The sequence below is a fragment of the Pogoniulus pusillus genome, chromosome 3 (assembly GCF_015220805.1).
Source record: "Pogoniulus pusillus isolate bPogPus1 chromosome 3, bPogPus1.pri, whole genome shotgun sequence".
Taxonomy (NCBI): domain Eukaryota; kingdom Metazoa; phylum Chordata; class Aves; order Piciformes; family Lybiidae; genus Pogoniulus; species Pogoniulus pusillus.
This window is the reverse complement of record NC_087266.1, coordinates 30,166,099-30,183,725: the sequence shown is the minus strand read 5'-3', so window position 1 is coordinate 30,183,725 and position 17,627 is coordinate 30,166,099. Positions and strand designations below refer to the sequence as shown.

Genomic DNA, 17,627 nt, shown 5'->3' with positions numbered 1-17,627 from the left:
TGCAGATGTTGTGGAGGGGGATTTCTCTATGCCTCTCTTAGTATGGGGAGGTGAGAAATTAATTTGAGGAGGTATTAATTTTTTATAAAATTATTTATTTAAATTAATATTTACAAACTCTTGCCACCCCCAACCACTATGTAATTAAGATCTATTGCATGGTTATGAGAACAATTAGGATATGATATATTTACGTACAAGGATTTTAATCAAATTATCAACTATAGACAGAGAGAAAGATTCCCTTAGGCTTAATGCCTGATTGGGAGCTATGCTGTTTGCCCAGCAGGGGCTGAAAGCTGTGTCTGCTCCAAGGCAGAGGTAACTTATTTTACAAAGGAATTAAAGCTTATTTAAATGTGTTGCCCTTAATTATTAATCATTAATCACCCTCCCGGGATTGTGTCACGGTCTGTGCCCAGTGTTCGGGTCTTTGTGAAGCTGGCTTCTTCCCGGACTGCAGGGGAATGATGAGTGTTCCCAGTCTCTGGGGTAAACAGGGTTTCTCTAACCTTCTCTCCTGGTGTGAAGCGGTCTCTGCCTCGATGCTGCTGCTTCTTCTGGATGCTGCGTGTCCAGGGATGGTCAGCGGGCAGGATTTCCAGGTGCAGGAGGAGGATTTGTCCGCGCAGCTTCTGGTACGGTCTTCTCACAGCTAGCAGGCTGTGCTTATGGGTTTGCAGACAATCTGGAAGGTCTGCTGACCTGATTCTTCAGGCCAGAGCAGTGGGCATGCAACATGTGCCAGGCTGCTGGGAGATTGATCTCCGTGGATAATTAGAGATAGCTCTAGGCTTAGGCAGGGGGCTATCAGCTCCCCATATATGTATCAAGTGCAGGCGTAAGTGTGCTCTGCATCCAAAAGGTTTGCAGACAGGTTAACTGCGAGTCGAGATCAATGCAAGAGGTCTGAGCCTCAGTGAGTATGCAAGTGAGGGCCCGATCCTGTGTCTAGGCCTTGCAAGCAGGTCAGGGCAGCCAGATTCTGCTATATGGATCAGAGAGCTGAGCTTAAACAGCAAAGTCTGAATACTCTGAACACGTGGTGCTCCTTTGCACCCCTTTTTATAGACTCTGGGCCAAGATTCGTGGCCCTTTTAGGCCATCTAAAGTGACCAATCAGGTTGGCAGTAAGCCAAACTTTACCTTAATAGGCAGGAGCTGTTTGTCTGGACCCTCCCAAATATGGGGATCACCTGGGCGGACCCCAGGGATACACGGACTGTGTGTATGTTACACAACCTGTTTACTACCATGGGTCCTGGCAGAAAAAACATGTCCAGGCATGGAGATGCATAGGGAAGCCTCAGTTTTGGGGCTGCAGCCCCTCCACCACAGCAGAACAACAATTAAGAGAGTTAATTGCATTTATCTTTGATGTTGACAAATCCGCCAACTGTCAGCTATTTCAAACAATTCATCAGTTAGATGTCTTCACATTGATAATTGATTCCTCAACTGCATGTGAAAAGCTTCACACTTATTAGAGCTAGTTTGCAGTGCCTGCCTTCTGGTTTTTCCCCTGGCAGTTTGGATCTGTTTGTCTTAAATGGAGGTTAATCATTTGGCTTCCTTGGGGGAGAATAAAATATGCTTTGTTTTCTTTAACATTCTGGTAATTGCAGGAGGTTGCGGAACAAGTTGCAGGAGTTTAAATCTCCTGTCTTTTATGGGAGTTAGAGCATTTCCTGCTCTCTTAAGGTGCATATGCTTAGCCCCAAAGATATGGATGCCAAGTGTTTTTTGCTAAGGAATTCTGTGCCCTCAGCTGAAGCTGAAGCCAGCGAAAAGTGCCCTGAAGCAATAGGCATGTCAGAGGTTTGACGTCAAAGTTAGAAAATTACCCACCTGAAATGTTCTTCTATGTTGAAGCCTGCAGACACCAATGTTGAAGCTGCCAAACACCCTTCCCTGTCACCAGTGTTAGCACTGGAGGCAAACAGAACCTTCTTGGGTCTGTCTCTTTAGCTGAGTGTAATTAACAGAAATTTCAACAAGCAGGGAATTTGAAGAGAGGGAAATGAGCCAGCTCACATACTGGAAATTATAGAAAGTACTCACCAAGCTGCTCACATAAAGTAGCTTATGAGGAGGTAGATGCTTCTCCAACTAACCAACCAACTCTGCCAGTGGTGAGTGACACTGCTGAAGTCTTTCATGATACTCATATGAAGAAATGTGTTATGAGATCCCCAAATACAGTGATACTATGTGGTATTCTGGAGGAGGCATCAGTGAGCCCCTGAAGCCCTTGACTGGCTGTTGATTATGGTCATTTTTTTCTTGCTGCCCTTAGTAAGAGCTCTGCTCACTTGCTGATGTGATTTTGCAGCTGTCCAGGGTCTGTACCTTTGAGGGATTCCTTACCTAATGGTGGTTTTGGGATCCCAGTGCCTTTAAAAAGACCACAAAGACAAAGGCCTCCAAAAAAGACAGAGTCCCAACAAACTTCCTCAGTTCACCACCTCCTTGTCATCCTCTGACTCGCTTTTCTCCTGACATCACACACCATCTGGTTTTACTCCTTTTAACACTTCAGCAGGAGTTAGCACGCAGTTTGCAAAAGATCATCCCTCTGTCTGTTGTAGCAGACTTCCAGCTGCAGAAATAGAAGGGTGAAAGCAAAGAGGTGCACAAAATCCATAAAGTGAAAGGCAGTCTGAGATCACAGATTTCACAATATTGTGGTAGAGTCAGTGGCAAACAGCTAGGGAGGTCACTTGGTGTTGCGTAGGCTTACAGCTGTAGCACCAAGGTGTCTCGCTGTGGCCATCTCTGCTCTGGATTGGGCAAGACAGATGCACTCAGCCATGCAAGCACACACGTATGTGAGTATGTGCCCACACATGCTTTACGGGCTTGGCTAACAGCACAAGCATAAGCTCAAAACTCCAGGGCCCCATCCTGCAATGCAGCTGTCTGCCTGCGTGCAGGGGAGCAGCTCTGCTGGTTCTGTTATGTTGTTCACATTCATGTTATTCAAGCAGGTGTGCTCACAAGAAAATTGTAGGACAAGATCTGAAGCAGTTGAAATTTCATGTGTATTAAAAATGCAGCTATATTTATTTTTGCTAGAGGTTTTTTAAAGTAAAACACTATGAACAATGCAGCAAACAATATAACACAAAATCTTCAAGCCATTTCCAGTCATAAAACAGAGCCATAGAATCATTGTTTGGAAAAGATGTGTAAGATCATTAACTCCTGTCATCAACCCAACACCACCATGCCCACTTAGTGCCACATCTCCACGTTTTTTGAACATCTCCGTGGATGGTGACTCCACTAGTTCCCTAGGCAGCCTGTTCCAATGTCTGACCACTCTTTCAGTAAGGAATTTTTTCCTAATAGCCAATCTAAACCTCCCCTAAGAAGGAAGAATTGGTGTGCAGATGATTGGACTTAGGGCAACAGGCCAATAGATGCCAGGTTACCAGAGATACAACCTGGGAAGAAATAGGGTCTGCAATCTCTCAAGTGATAAAACTAAGGAAAACAGAGCTTGCAAGTACCATCCCTGTAATCAGAGGCTGGAATGTGTTGTTGGCTAAACAGTATACAGAGCCAGCAGAGACCTTGAAAGGCTCCGCAGAGGACAACCATCTGAAGAGGGAGCTGAAGATGATGAAGGCTCCCCTCGCTAGGGGGTTATGCAACCACTGAAGCCAACAATGCGCATGGGCAGTAGGGAAAGTCTTTATGTAACAAACTGTGAAATAAGGGAGGAGTTTGGTTCTTCTTGGTTCGGCCTTCCAGGACATGCTGGCCACACATCACACAATTCTGAACGCATAGAAACTGAAAGCATAGGTGGCTGAGCTGTGAGCAGCACCAGTCTCACCAGAGTAACAGGTGCTGGTCCACGATGGGTATGGCTGCCTTTCAAGGTGGCAGCTGACCAGCTCTGCTATGTACATTTCTTGGGAGCTTTGCTGGCCAGTGGGATAGGGTGGGTATAGCCTACCCTTCAATTAATAGAGCTACTTGGCATTATTTGTCATATCTAATTCAGCATTGTAGTTTCTCCCATATACCCTTCCCTCTATGGCTGTAGCATGTGAGCCATAAGTATTGTGGTTTCCAGTATACCTTTGTTGTTATGGTTTTAGTGTTTAAGCTATAATAAAGTATTGAAACTGTACCTGGAGGGGGGTACTCATGTGTGAGCGTGTTCCCTGGTCCCCAGAAAGCTCACTGAAACACTGACACAACTTCAGGCTGTTTCATTTCATCCTGTCACTAGTTACTTGGGAGAAGAGACCAATCCCCACTTCACTACAGCCTCCTTTCAGGTAGTTGTAGAGAGCAATGAGGTCTCCCTTCAGCTTCCTCTTCTCCAGATTAAATGGTCTCAGTTCCATCAGCCAATCCTCATAAGACTTGTTCTCCAGGCACTTCACCAGCCTTATTGTCCTTCTCTGGACACGCTCTAGTAACTCTGTCTTTATTGTAATAAGGGAACACAGTCATGCATCTCTGTCTAGGTCTTTGGCATCAACTGATTAGGAGCTCAGGGGCATGCTAGCCATGAAACAATTGTATAACAAAGTTAAAGATCATGACCTATGTTGGCAGGACCAATACCATAAGTTATTTAAAAGACCGAATTCTAACAAACCTAATTTGCCTTCTCCACTCCCAACTTTATCTGTGGGTGCTGAAATTGAGTTTTCTTTCTAGCAGATTTCAAAACCAGGCCACCAATTCAATTGACCTATAGGAGGGTCCTCAGGGTTTTTGTCGTTTGAGATTGCACCTGGATTTGTGCTTTATTTGGGAATTTAAAGTTGTGTTCCTGCTTCATAGACACAGCTGTCAGCAGGAACGTTCTTTCTGAGTTCTCACTGCTGTAAACCTTGGGTGCTGAACACTGGATGAGGATGTTGTCTAAACCAAAAGAGGGATTTCATTACACATTAAAAAAATACTGTTTAAGGTAGCATTAGAACCTGATTCTGCCTCCACTTAAAGTAAATACATGAACACACAAAATTTTATCTTAATTGCCTAATCATAAGCAATAAAACAAGAGGGATCTGTAAGCTGTCAAATGAATGAGTCAATAATACATTTGTGTGCTGAGAAGATAATGAAGAGGTAAAAACAATATTGCTCTTTCATTAGGCCTTGTAGGTTTAGTTTCCTTTCATAGTCATATAAATCAGGAGTAACTACACTTAAGTCAATGAAGTTATCCTGCTATTTGTCAGGCAGGAATTGGATTAATATGTGAATTACATACCCATTCTAAAGATTTGTGGATTAATTTCCATTTACTGATGTTCCAGGCAGATCCTGCCAGCCTCAGTCAACTAACCTCTGTTGCTGGCTGGCGCTGCAGTGAAAAAGAAGAAACATTGCCTCGGTTTCTGATGGGAACAAGAACAGGTCTCTGAGTCTTGCTTGCTCCTTCAGTGTTGGTGTTGTTTGGTTATTTATTGTAGGTGTTGTTAAATAAGAGAAGACAAATGGCTATGTTTTTGAAGGTAAGAAGGCAGACATGTTCCTCACTGCTGTGACCTTGTGTGTTTGCAGAAACGTGGAGTCCATGGCAACCCTGGAGCCCCTGCAGCGTCACCTGCGGGGATGGTGTCCGGGAGCGTTTCCGAGAGTGCCTCACCTCCTCACCGGCAAAACCAGGCTGTGCTGGATCACCAAGAGAGACTTCCTTGTGTTCGCTGGAGGAGTGTTTGTGTATGTAGCCCTGTTGTCCTCTTCCCCGTGGTTGTGTGTCTGTCCTGTCAAAAGCAAAGGGCCTCTTATTAGAGGGGCTTTGTAAAATGGAAACATCCAATCTCTCCTTCAGTCATATTCATCTGAGTGGGTGTCACATTCCTATAGTTGATGGAATTGTATGCAAGCCTACATATGTTTGTGGGACAGTTGGAGATAGGGCTCCAAGGCTTAGGAAGACTTCTGTAATGTCATGGAAAGGGTCTGAAATTTCCAGCATGGCCAGTGTCTAGGGTTCTAATTTAAATTCCCAGAGACTCTAATAAATTTGATAGAACCAATAACAATTTGTAGAGTGCCCTCCCCTCTTCCCCTTCCTTTCCCAAGGGGAGAGATTAGATATAGGGAGAGAGAGAGGTAAGCACACCCGAATAAATCAATCTCACTCGATTTGGAAGTTAAAAGGAAAAGTTTAACAATAACTTAGAAAGGTATCTGAGATAGGGAAGTTTACAAAAGGTATAGGGAAGGGAAAAATAATAGCAAAATACAAAATGTATAAATACAAGCCAAGTTTGTGATGGTGGCTTTGTCCGCCTTGTGTCTGCCACACGGTGTGGTGGCATGCAGGGAGTAGAGAGAGGTGCAGGGCGAGAGAGAGACAAACTGGAAGCCCCCCTGCTTTTATGGCACAGGAAGAGGGGGAGTGGGCTAACCATCACCTGGTGGTGTTCAGACCCACCCCTGGGGAGGGGTCAGGACCCCTAGGGTCAGGTTCAGGGTTACTCCTCCTGGAGTGTTAACCCTATACAGCCAGGAAGTGGAGAAGCGCTGCAAGAGAGAGCTTGTGGCTGGCAGAATATGTTCTCTACCAAAAGCCAAAGACTCCAGACCGTGACAACCCATTAAAAACTGAAATTTTATTAAAAGGGGGTTGGTTGCAGCTAGGATCATAGAATCATAGAATGGTCTGGGTTGGAAGGCACCTCTGAAGGTCATCTAGTCCAACCTCCTCTGCAGTAAGCAGGGGATGATGTAGGGGTTCTCATTCTGAGAGTTTCTTCAGGTGGCAGTGGCAGTGCTAGATCTCATGTTGCTCCAGTGTGCTAGTTTGAGACTAACTGGAATATTTTCATGAGAAAAATTAGATTATAGGCTGTGAAAAGGAAACAATGGTGATGTCTACTTCACTCATGGGCGTGCTGAGATGTATAAAAACAAGAAAACAAAACACAGATAAGACAGAGCGGGAGTGTCAGAGTGTGTGGGTCTCTGTTGCAGCTGGTGCCTGTGCTTTTTCTCCATGGGCTGCTTCTTTGTAACTGGTTCTTCTGTTTCTAACTCTCCTTGCCAATCCTCCAACCTCACCTTGCACATAAGGCATACACTGTGATAAGGTAGAGGGGTGGAAAGAAGGTGGAAGGGTGGTTGGGAGCCACTCCTGGGGACTCTGGTTTCTGCAAGGGGCGTTGTGTTTCTGTATTACTTTTAACTTGTATATAGATGTAAATATTGTAAATATCTGCTTGTATCTTGCACTAAGCTGTAAATATAAAGCTTCATTCCTTAACTTCCAGATGGCTGAGTCTAGTCTGGGTGATTTTGTAAGAATGATGGGGCATCTAACTCCCAAACCATCACATCCAGCCTGCCACTGCTGTTTGCCACTGGCAGGGCAGGCTGTCTGGTTCTGGAGTGTGGCAAGTAACTGCAGATACAGTAGACTTGAGCCTCCTATAAGGCAGAAGAGGTTTACAGCAGCTGCATGGCCCCTGTGAAGCTGGATGAGTGTGCCAGCACTGGTGCTTGCAGACAGTGGTGAGGGGCAGGAGATATGGTCCCTTTTGATGGGGTGGTGGTGCTCAGTATATGCAAAATTACACTACTTGCATATTCCCTGCTGAAAAAGAGGATGCTGATGTAAAGAGGTCCATCTGCTCAGAAACTGTCTGATTACATTCTTCCAATGCCCTCCTGTCCTATGGAGCTGGAATGGGGAAAGAAAGTTGCCAGGGTCAGTGCAGGCTTCTAGGCTCCCAGACTGTTATTTAACATATAATTTAAGCTATTAAAAGGTGAGCAACAACTTACCCTTTCATTTGTCTGGTTCTATGAAGTTCCTTGTCCTGGCAAAAGTAGAATGTGGAGAACTGAAATGGAGCCAGTTGAAAAATAGACAGTTTGGGGATCTGAGGAAGTTGTTTATCACGTGATCACTGCAATGCTTGTGCCACTGAAAATGGAAGGGTAGCAGAGAGGGAGGATGTGTAGCTGGAGCAGGAAGAGAGAAGTCCTGCTTTTTTCTGGAGGTGTTGTCTTGAACTGTCTTCAAGCTGTTTGTTGAATGAATTCTTGAAAGTATACAAGCAGGACTGAAATGTATTGTGGAGCACTGTAAGAAATGGGTTTTGAATAAGAGGTTGGGTGAAAGGAAAATATTAAGAATTACATTTTGTGAAGCCAGGTACTACACTTTGTCATGTAGTCACTCAGGATGTTTTCACAGATCGTTGTTAAGGTGACAGATGTTTTCAATGACTGGGAAGTGCTGGCCCTGTGCATTTGCTTGATTTGTAAATTGTGACTGTAAGCAGAAAGGAACAGATCAGGTCTTTAGGGGGGTACCTTGAAGCTAATGCCCTGCTCTAGGGCTAGTTGTCTTCTCTATGTCAAACTCTGCCAGGCTGCTGTGGGTAGTGATGCCACCAACAAAATGCAGTGGGGTAGTTGGTGTTTTTCTAAAGCTGGTGCTGAGCTCTGCTGTTCCACACCTCTTGTTAGCTGCTGGAGGAGTATTTCCATAAACACAGTGTTTGACCTGGCTCCTTACCAACAGTTTCACCCTGCTTCTCTGGAGTTCAAAGACCAGACTCGATGCACAGAGCTCCCTGGAGGGCAGCATGTGTTGGACACAGGATTTGAATACACACCTTACTTTACATGTCTGGTGCTTCTCAGATGCACAACTGTCCAGGGCTACAATGATTTCTGGAGATGTCAGCTGCCCTCTACATGCACGATGCACATGCCCATGGCAGTCTGATTGAAATTACTGCCTGACAGCACTCAGAAGATCTGGATAGTCCTCCAGTTCCAGCAGGGTCTCTGGGGTATTAAAGAGGGTTTATGAATAGAAAACCTGGAAGCACAGGAGACCTGCGTCTGTACCCAGTGCTGTGGGATCATCTGGAGGAACTACCTCACTTCTCTCTCCTGCATGTGGTTTCTGATCCTGCTCCCATTCCAGGCAGCTTCCTTTATAGAATCTCCTCAGTGATATCATCTCTTTGAATCTTAGGTTGCTCGAAAAGTGACTTGGTGCTATGATCTTATCGTGTTCATCTGCTTTGTGATCTCGGGCTGGCAGTGTCATTCCTCCTCACCCCCCAACTATCCACACCTTTCTAAAGTAGGAAGGCTTTTTTCCAGCATAACTGCATTTGCAGTCATTAGTCCAGCAGATGGAGCAAATGCCTGAGTAAATGAAAGCAGCGAGCAGTCTAGTGACAGAGGTAGATGAGGTGGAGAAAAGCAGACCTCACTGACTAAGTCTTGTTTCAAGCCTCGCTGTTTGCTGTCTATTAACTTTCTACTCCAAATGATGCAGTACAGTGTGCAATACAGATAGGAAGTAGAGCCTTCAGAAAATAGCTGTGAGACTGAGAGAAGGATGAGCAATGAATGAATCACTCTGCTGTGGTGGTACTGACCAGCAAATGCTGGTCCTGCCTTCTCCACTGGGTTCAATGTGTTTGCTTCCCACTAAGGCCTCCAAAATGGCAAAGCTATGTGTCGCAGGCGTGATGACATTTGGTGGAATACAAGTTTTAGGGATCTTCCAAAAAAGATTCAGCAGGCAGTCGTCTTGTTATGCTGATGTTAACTGTCCATCACCTTGATGGAAGGTTCTGGGTTCTAGATAAAACTAGAGACTGGGAGAAGTTAACTGGTTCAGTTTTTGCCGACAGCTTTGTGGGCACCTCTTGTCAACTACAATGGAGCAGTGTTGTACTCCAACGCCACTTTCGCAGCCTTATGAAGTTGATATTTAGTCAGAAGAAGTTGTAAAATGAGTGCTATCTGAAACTAAAAATTAGCTGCTGAAGCAGTTCATCCATAAGCCATGCTCTTTTCTGCTTAGACCTGTCACTGAAATGCTGAGGACCTTGTCCAACAAAAGAGAGAATTCTTTATTTCTTATCGCTTCAGCCATCTATAGTGTAGTGCATTGTGCAGGTGAGAGTTTTAGGCAGTGCTGTGGAAAGCTCTGAGATGTTCACGTTATAAGTTTGCACAGTATCTTTTCTCTTTGAATGCCCATCTCTTGATCATGACAGAAGAATGTCAATACCAGAGTGCCAGTGGTACCACAGCACTGGCCTTCCCCTCAGTTAGGGGCCTACTGTGGAGGGGAAGATTTTGTCTTCTGGGGCTGCAACACTGTGCAGTGGTGGAAGAAGCACCCTCAGAGCACTACAAAAAGTTACTCTGCCCGTGCTAGAGCTGCCTGTCAACTCTTCAAACCCACTGTAGTTCTCACACCCACTTAAGCTATCCCAAAATAATTTGAAAATGATACCTGAAGCACTAACCTGGGTTGGTTTACCCCTTTCATGGCACTTTTCACCAAGGGATCTTAATGTACTTCATAAAGGAGGACAAATACTCTTATCTGGTTTTCCATGTATTTGAGATTGCCTTATGAAAATGGCAGAACAGGCAAAAGACTACCTGAAGGGAGGTTATAGTCAGGTGGAGGTTGGTCTCTTTCCGTAGGCAATCACTCACAGAGCAAGAGGACACAGTCCCAACCTGCTCCAGACCAGGTTTAGGCTGGATGTTAGGAAGAAGTTCTTCACAAAAAGAGATTGGCCATTGAACTGGGCTGCTCAGGGAGGTGGTGGAATCACCATCCCTGGAGGTATTTAAAAGGAGACTGGATGAGGCACTTAGTGCCATGGGTTAGTTAATTAGAAGGATTAGGTGATAGGTTGGACTTGATGATCTCAAAGGTCTTTTCCAACCTGGTTAATTCTGTGATGCTGTGAATTTGTGAATGATCACATTTAAAAGGTTCATGAGAGCCTTGGGTTAACATAAGTAGATATGCTTCTGCCAGCTTGAAGTCATCAGTAATAAGCCATTAACACTGATCAGATTTTAACTTCCTATTAATTGGTCATTTTAAATTTGTAGTAAAGTATCCATCCTAACATATCAAAATGCTGCTGATGCTGCACATCTGACAGATGTATGCTCTTTGTTACAGCTATCAAGCCTCCCACTCCACCTTCTGTCCAGCCAGGAGAAGACCAGAAAGCAAATAACATAGTCACTGTCACAGGTATCTCCCTATGCTTGTTCATCATCTTTGCCACCGTTCTCATCACCCTTTGGAGAAAGCTCTGCAGAGCTCAGAAGTGCAGCACTGCCGTCCACCGAAACTCCGTCCATTCCCCTGGCTTCCGCAAAAACTCTGATGAAGAGAACATTTGCCAAGGCAGCAAGCAGCGGGACAGCTTTACCGAAGGAGGGGAGGCCCCCGTTAACATTCCTCTGACCTACAGGCGAAGCCTCCAGTTTGCCCAGGAAGATGATGCCTCTGGAAGTGAGAACTTTCAGACAAACGCCCAAAAAATAATCCCTCCGATCTTCAGCTATCGTCTGGCACAGCAGCAGCTGAAAGAGATGAAGAAGAAAGGCCTGACTGAGACCACCAAGGTGTACCATGTCTCCCAGAATCCCCTCATGGACACAGTGATGGGTGCCACCACGATGTTTCCTCTGAGTGGGGAAAACCAAGAGGAGGCAGTGGCAAATAAATTTAGGATCAAATCTCCATTTCTGGACCAGCCAGCCAGTCAGCCCAAATTCCTGGGGGAAGGCTCTCATCCTAGGCTGGATTTTCCTTTCTCACAGGCCAATTCTGCAATGAGCCCTACCCAAACCTTGGTAAGAAGAGCTAATTTCAAGAACCAAGGTAGCAGAGGAGGCCTGCCTGAGAGGAGCTGTCACAGAAACCCACAGTTTAGAAGAACAGCCAGTTTCCATGAAACTAAAAAGGCCAGGCCTTTCAGAGAGAGAAGCATGTCCACCCTCACCCCTCGACAGACTCCCCTCTATAATTCCAGGACCAGAATGTGGGACCAAGAGGACAGGATATGGCCAAAATCAAGAAACATCAATCCAGTTTGTGAAAAGCTGGATCAACCTCACAGCACTGTGCTGGGTTATGAGCCACAGAACCATGGCACAAAATGTCACCAGAGGGCAGGTCCATCAGTGAAGAAGCTGGACCTGACCACTGACCGCCAGCCTGCCCATCAGGAGAGGGCAGCTGGTAAGTCTGAGCCCAGCAGAAGTAAGAGGGGCCCTTCACCTAATTCCCGAGGCACATGGAGGAAGGAAATGGGCTCAGCTGGCAAAGACAATGCCCAGAGAGGTCAAAGTGTAAGCCCTGCCCAGTACCGAAAGGGCAAGTGTCAGAGCTTCCCCTTGGACCCTGAGTTTGCCTTTTATGATAATACTACTTTTGGCTTAATGGAGGCAGAGCAGCAGATGACTGACCTCCCTGGATATTTTGGCTCTAATGAAGAGGATGAAAGCAGTACTTTGAGTGTTGAAAAGCTGGTGATTTGAGCTACTCATTGCAGCCCTGCAGAGGATCTGCAGTCTCTGTTGGTTTCTGCCGGAAGGAGCAGCAAGAATTACATTACCCCCACAGGCAGCAGAAGGGAACGATGCCCCAAGTCTGGCTTTTGGGAACACATTTCTTTCTAATTACTGGAAAGTGCTTCCTTATAATTATTTTTTGTATGTCTGTGTGTAAATAAACACAAAACAGCCTGGGAAAGTACATGTTCATGAAGGTGTGATGCAAGAATAGGCGAGAGATTTTATCTCTCAAGGCAATGATGTTTCATGCAGCGTACATCATGAATGCCACTGATCTAGCCTTTTTCACCTTGTGGACCATGTGCTAGCAGATTATGATGTCCTAAAGCATCAGTTGACCGGTATCCTCAACCATCATTCCCAATTATTGAACCATTTCTCATTTAGAAAACACGATCCTCAAGTTGCGAGTCTTTCCTCTGGATGTCATTATTGAATTCTGTCGATTTGTTGTAGTTTCTCAGATGAGTCATGGTGGTGTTCCTTTTAGCTGGTTGCATGAAAGTGCAAGTAATTGATGCTAAATACTCGGAGTGAATTTAAAACTGAGAGGATATTTTTCATCATTCAAGACTTTGATTCTTTCTGCCAATATTTATATGAAGAAAACAGTGATTTACAAATAGTTACAGGAAATGAGTAGGAAAGGGCATGCTACTGGAAGGGCAATGAAAATGAATGTTCAAATTTTAGTCCTCATAGAAGGGCTACTGCAGCTTTTAAGCACCTGTAAAAGGAGTGAGAGAACTGTTGAATCACCAAACCTTTCCATTGTCATCGTTGCCTTTATTAAACCTTATAAAAATGTAAATAATTTGACAATCACACTACTACAGCAAGCTTAAAATGAGTTATGAACAAAACCATCAAGCAACAAGTTTGTTTGGGGAATTCTTGTTTTGCCAACAAAAGGAGAAAATAAAATGTCTTGACAACATCTGCTGATTCCTGGAGAATCCTGTGGTGAAGTACAAAAGTTACACTGGGTTTTTCTGTTATGCTTTAAAGCCAGAGATCACAAACTGGCGGTTACAAGTTGCTGCAAGTGTTCAGATCTGAGTTGAAAACCTAGTTAACAACAGAGACAGAGCTCAGGACAGTGAGAAAGAGTCGGAGACTGCTTGGCATCTGTTAGAATGGCATCTCTTCAGGGAGTTTGCAAAGGCCAGGGGAATGCAGCAACAGAAGAAGATTCTGCCCTCGGAGCGAAGTGAGAGAAGGTAGGTCCAGGCAGATGACTATCAGTCTTGAAACATCTCTGCCATAAGGAGCCCAACTCTACATGCCCTTTAACATTCCTCGTGAGTTTGAAGGAAAAACTGGCACATGCTCTGTTCACTGTTAGTAGGCTGCTATCATTCTCAAAACTGAGTGGAAAGGCATATTTCCCAATCCTACACTTTATTTTTTTTTCTCCAAATCAACAGTTTTAAAGGGAGAGCAACATTGTTATGCATTAGCCAGCTACTTATGGCACCCCACTGAAGTGTCCAAAACATGCACAAGTGATTTGACTGGCACACAGTGAAAAGCTCCACTGTGACAGCATACAAAGAGCCACATGCTCTGTGCTTGACTACCAGAGTCAAACCCTGCTGTTTGAACAGCATTCTTGATGGGTAACATTTTGCAGCTGCTGCCGGAGAGCTGGATCTGATTTGCAGGGTGATGTGAGCTCCCGCTTTCCCAGGAGCTGTGCCAGCATGCCGCTGTGTCAGATCTCAGTGCAGCAGGCTCTGTGCAGCTTTCAAACTAGCTCCATGTTCCCATAAACTGTCAGCTTGAAATGCTGCTTAAAGCTTTTGAGAACATGTCCACACTTGAGGACCTGTCTAATGCTAATCAAATGTAATGAACCTTTAAATTGACTAAAATGAGCTGGAAATGAGGCCTCTGAAGCAATTGCTGCTCAGGCTACTTTACCACCTCGTGCTAGGGTAAACTCCACCGTGCAATGCGTGTTTGCACCAAAGCAGTGATCTGCCAGCATTATGCCTCTACTGCTACAGTATCTGTTTACAGCTTTTGTGAGCCTCTCAGCATGGGAGACCCAAGAGAAAAAGGAGATGGAAAGTACAGCATAGTGACATTCAGCAAGTATTTACCAAACCATCTGTGAGGGTGATTTGAGCTCCGTAATAGTCCTCAGGTCGAGTAAGTAATCTGCTAGTGACATTTTGCCCTGCTTGTTAAGATAAAAAGTGTTCTGAAATATTTCCTGGGGTTTGCTGTGGGAGTCCCAGGATCCTGCACAAATCCCTGTGACCCTTGTATCTCTGAGGGGTTTCCCTATGTCACAGGAGGTCAGAGAAGGGGGAGCCTTATTTCAAGCCAGATGTCTCAGTGTTGGGTTGTGTTCAGAACAGCTACTGTGATGCATTAGATGGACTTAAGTACATGTAAGAGAGCAAGGAAATAGTAAGTGCTGGCTATTCACAGCCTCTTTTTTCACAAGGGCAACCTCACTTCAGAAAAGTAGGTGCAAGTTTTGTTTCACATGGGTATGTGCCAACACTTGAGAAAAGAGCAGCAGTGCGGTCTTAACAAGCCACAGGCCTTAGGAGGACAGCTCATTGAACTCTGGTGTTCATGTTTGCTGTCACTGGGTTGTCTATGAAGGAGTGAGATCAGGGTTTACCTCTTGGCAAATTAGAGGAACCAAACCAAGTTTTACACTGAACCTTCACATATCTCTGTATTGTCTTCAGGACAGCTTGAGCCATGGAAATTAAACTTATCTTGCAGATCCTCCTAACTATCCACAATAGCAGGTGCTAAGGCACCAGTTCCAACAACAAAAGTATGCATTTCGTCTATTATTCTTAAGATTTTAATCCAAATTTCTCTTCAAGTTCCTACTGTTGAACAGCAGATGCAAAGTGTTAAGTCCTACTCAGATGGCTTTGTTTCATCGTTTCTGGATATATAGTACAAATTACAGTATGCATGGATCTAAAAGCAAATAAATGCAAAAGAACTACTACTTAAAAATTACTGTGCTTCACAGAAAAAGGCTCTTTCTATAACAAGGTAGTTAAATTATTTGCATCAAGTTGATAATTACTGTTCATTTAAAACTGTTGTTATTAAGAACTTGGAAATAAATTCTCAGTATTCTATTTCAGTCATTTGTGTTGCTCTTTCATTTCACTCTGAGACAATGAGAGCAGTGTGTCTTATGGGTCAATTGCTTTCCGCTTTCTGATTCTCCTGTCATCTGGTTAGTTACATAAGAACATACAAATGAGTCATGGATTTTATGCCTAATTAGATCTGTGCTCATCTTAAATTTAGGAAAATCTGCCTAATTTTTGACTAGCACCTAAGTCTGGTCAGCAGCATTGTCTTTGTCTCCATGAATGTGTTGTGTTGTTTTATGCTTATAGAAGTGGATCTGTAGTGGAAAGCTGATGGCAATGAAACCCAGTGTCTACACTGTCTGGATTGTGAAAAGTGTCATAGGATCATAGAATGGTTTGGGTTGGAAGGGACCTTAAAAATCATCTAGTTCCAACCACCCTGTCATGGACAGAGATACCTTCCACTAGACCAAGTTGTTCAAGGCCCTATTCAACTTGGCTTTGAACACCTCCATGAGGGGGGCACCCAGAGCCTCCCTGGGCAACCTGTTCCCTCTAAAATCCAACCTGTTCTTTCTAATATCCAATCTAAATCTACCCTCTTCCAGTTTAAAGCCACTCCCTCTACAAACCCTTGTAAAAAGTCCTTTCCCAAGTTTCTCGTAGCATGTCCATCCACTGGTTTAGTTTCACACACTGAGGGTGTTCTGAAGCTGAAGTGTGGCAATTGAGGACCACAGGGAGAATTGCTTTTAAATGCTCTCCTGATTCAGAATAATGCTCTAACAAAGACACACCAGATGAATTCCAGTTTCCCATCCCCTATTTGTTGTTGTAACTGAGGCATTGGCAGTTGAAATCAAGATGAGAAAGATGTAGCCCTCAAAAAGTTCAGACAGCTAAAAAAACATATTTGATTATTAAAGATGCAGGGAGCTTTTCATAAACAATTACCAATGAAGTCCTGAAAACTGATGAAAAGCAAAACTTACTCTATGACTGAGGTCAATATGTTTTCCATTCAAGTGCTGGTTGACTGTGCTTAAACAATTTGTGATCTTAGCTTAAGCTAGCAGAAGCAGGTGCAACTCCAATTATTACAGTCAAGGTCTGGCAACTGGCAACAGAGGTGGGCTAGCAATTAGCACCTTCCTTTTTCAGCCTGTGCTTTCTTTCTTTTCAAAGCAGGAGGTTTCAGCTGACCTGACCTCACCATCTCCACTCTCACTGTCAACAAAAAATGTAGCCCTGATTTTCATGGCTGAGTATTTTAGTGAGTACCACGTCCCATGCCACGTAGACCAAACCAGGCCATCATCATGGGACCCACTGTACCTTCCTGTTCTGTAGTATTTCCCATTGAGGTTTACAGCATGGCACCTTGTGAGAAGGTAGAAGAGGAAAAAAAATGGGCATGAGGTTTAGTGTGGGAAGACATTGCATCATTACAGTGAAGAAGAATTTTCAGACAATATCAGGGCAATATTCATTGACAGATTTGGAGACCCAGGTGTACCTGTCTGTACTGAACTGGTATCTAAGTCCTACAACAGCCTATGGAGATCTGATTAATGCACTTAGTGGAACTTAGACAAGTATGTGGGTCATCTTAAAGTAGACACCTGCACTGGTCAGGTAATTCAAAGTGTTGTCTCCTTCAGGTGTATTAATTAAGGACATGATTCAATTGCTTAAAGAGGGATGTAGTGGCATTTGGTAGACTCTAGCTGAAGTGTAGGCAGCTACATATTGATACCTAAAAATGCAGATGTCTTTTAGTTGAGGTAAAACCCACTATTGATGTACATTTTTGTAGCTTCCCTGATTTCAATTTGCATGTGATGAGGATGTGCACAAAGAAGAGGCTTATCCTGCTCTAAAGCAGAGAAAAACTGAGGGCAGTGTGCCCATGCTCCCACAGCTGGTGAACCTGAGTTCCTATCTGTTCACATGTAGGGTAGGCTCAAATGGCATCATCAGGGCTGCCACGGGGTAGTTTACAACAGAAGAATATTCTTCATATACACTTCACCTTGCAGTGGCTACAATTGTTTTTTTTTCCTGAGGTACAGCCCAAAGTACTTTAAGGAATTTTAATTGGGCTCTTTTTCTTCCAGGTAATTCACCCCCCAAGCATTATTCCAACCCTTTTTCTTAAAATGAAAGGAACTTATCTGTGGCCCAGTTTCCTAACATTAA

The 17,627-nt window shown here is 44.2% G+C and overlaps 2 protein-coding genes across 4 annotated transcripts in view; one reads left to right on the top strand and one right to left on the bottom strand.

Moving 5' to 3' along the window:
- THSD1 (thrombospondin type 1 domain containing 1) overlaps positions 1 to 15,472 on the top strand; it is a 35,009-nt gene extending 19,537 nt beyond the window's left edge. The window contains exons 4-5 of the mRNA XM_064173702.1: positions 5,536 to 5,694; positions 10,943 to 15,472. Coding sequence (XP_064029772.1) covers positions 5,536 to 5,694; positions 10,943 to 12,312 — 1,529 coding nt within the window. The 3' untranslated portion in view covers positions 12,313 to 15,472. The remainder of the gene's footprint in view (positions 1 to 5,535; positions 5,695 to 10,942) is intronic.
- The window catches only part of LOC135191419 (fibrinogen-like protein 1), a 36,836-nt gene continuing 30,477 nt past the window's right edge, over positions 11,269 to 17,627 (bottom strand). For 2 of the 3 annotated variants that reach the window (XM_064173712.1, XM_064173722.1), the window contains one exon: positions 13,104 to 16,808. In XM_064173712.1, the coding sequence (XP_064029782.1) occupies positions 16,586 to 16,808 (223 nt within the window). In that variant the 3' untranslated portion in view covers positions 13,104 to 16,585. Of the gene's footprint in view, positions 11,353 to 13,103; positions 16,809 to 17,627 lie in introns of those variants that run through there. The other variant, XM_064173729.1, reaches the window with a different exon arrangement.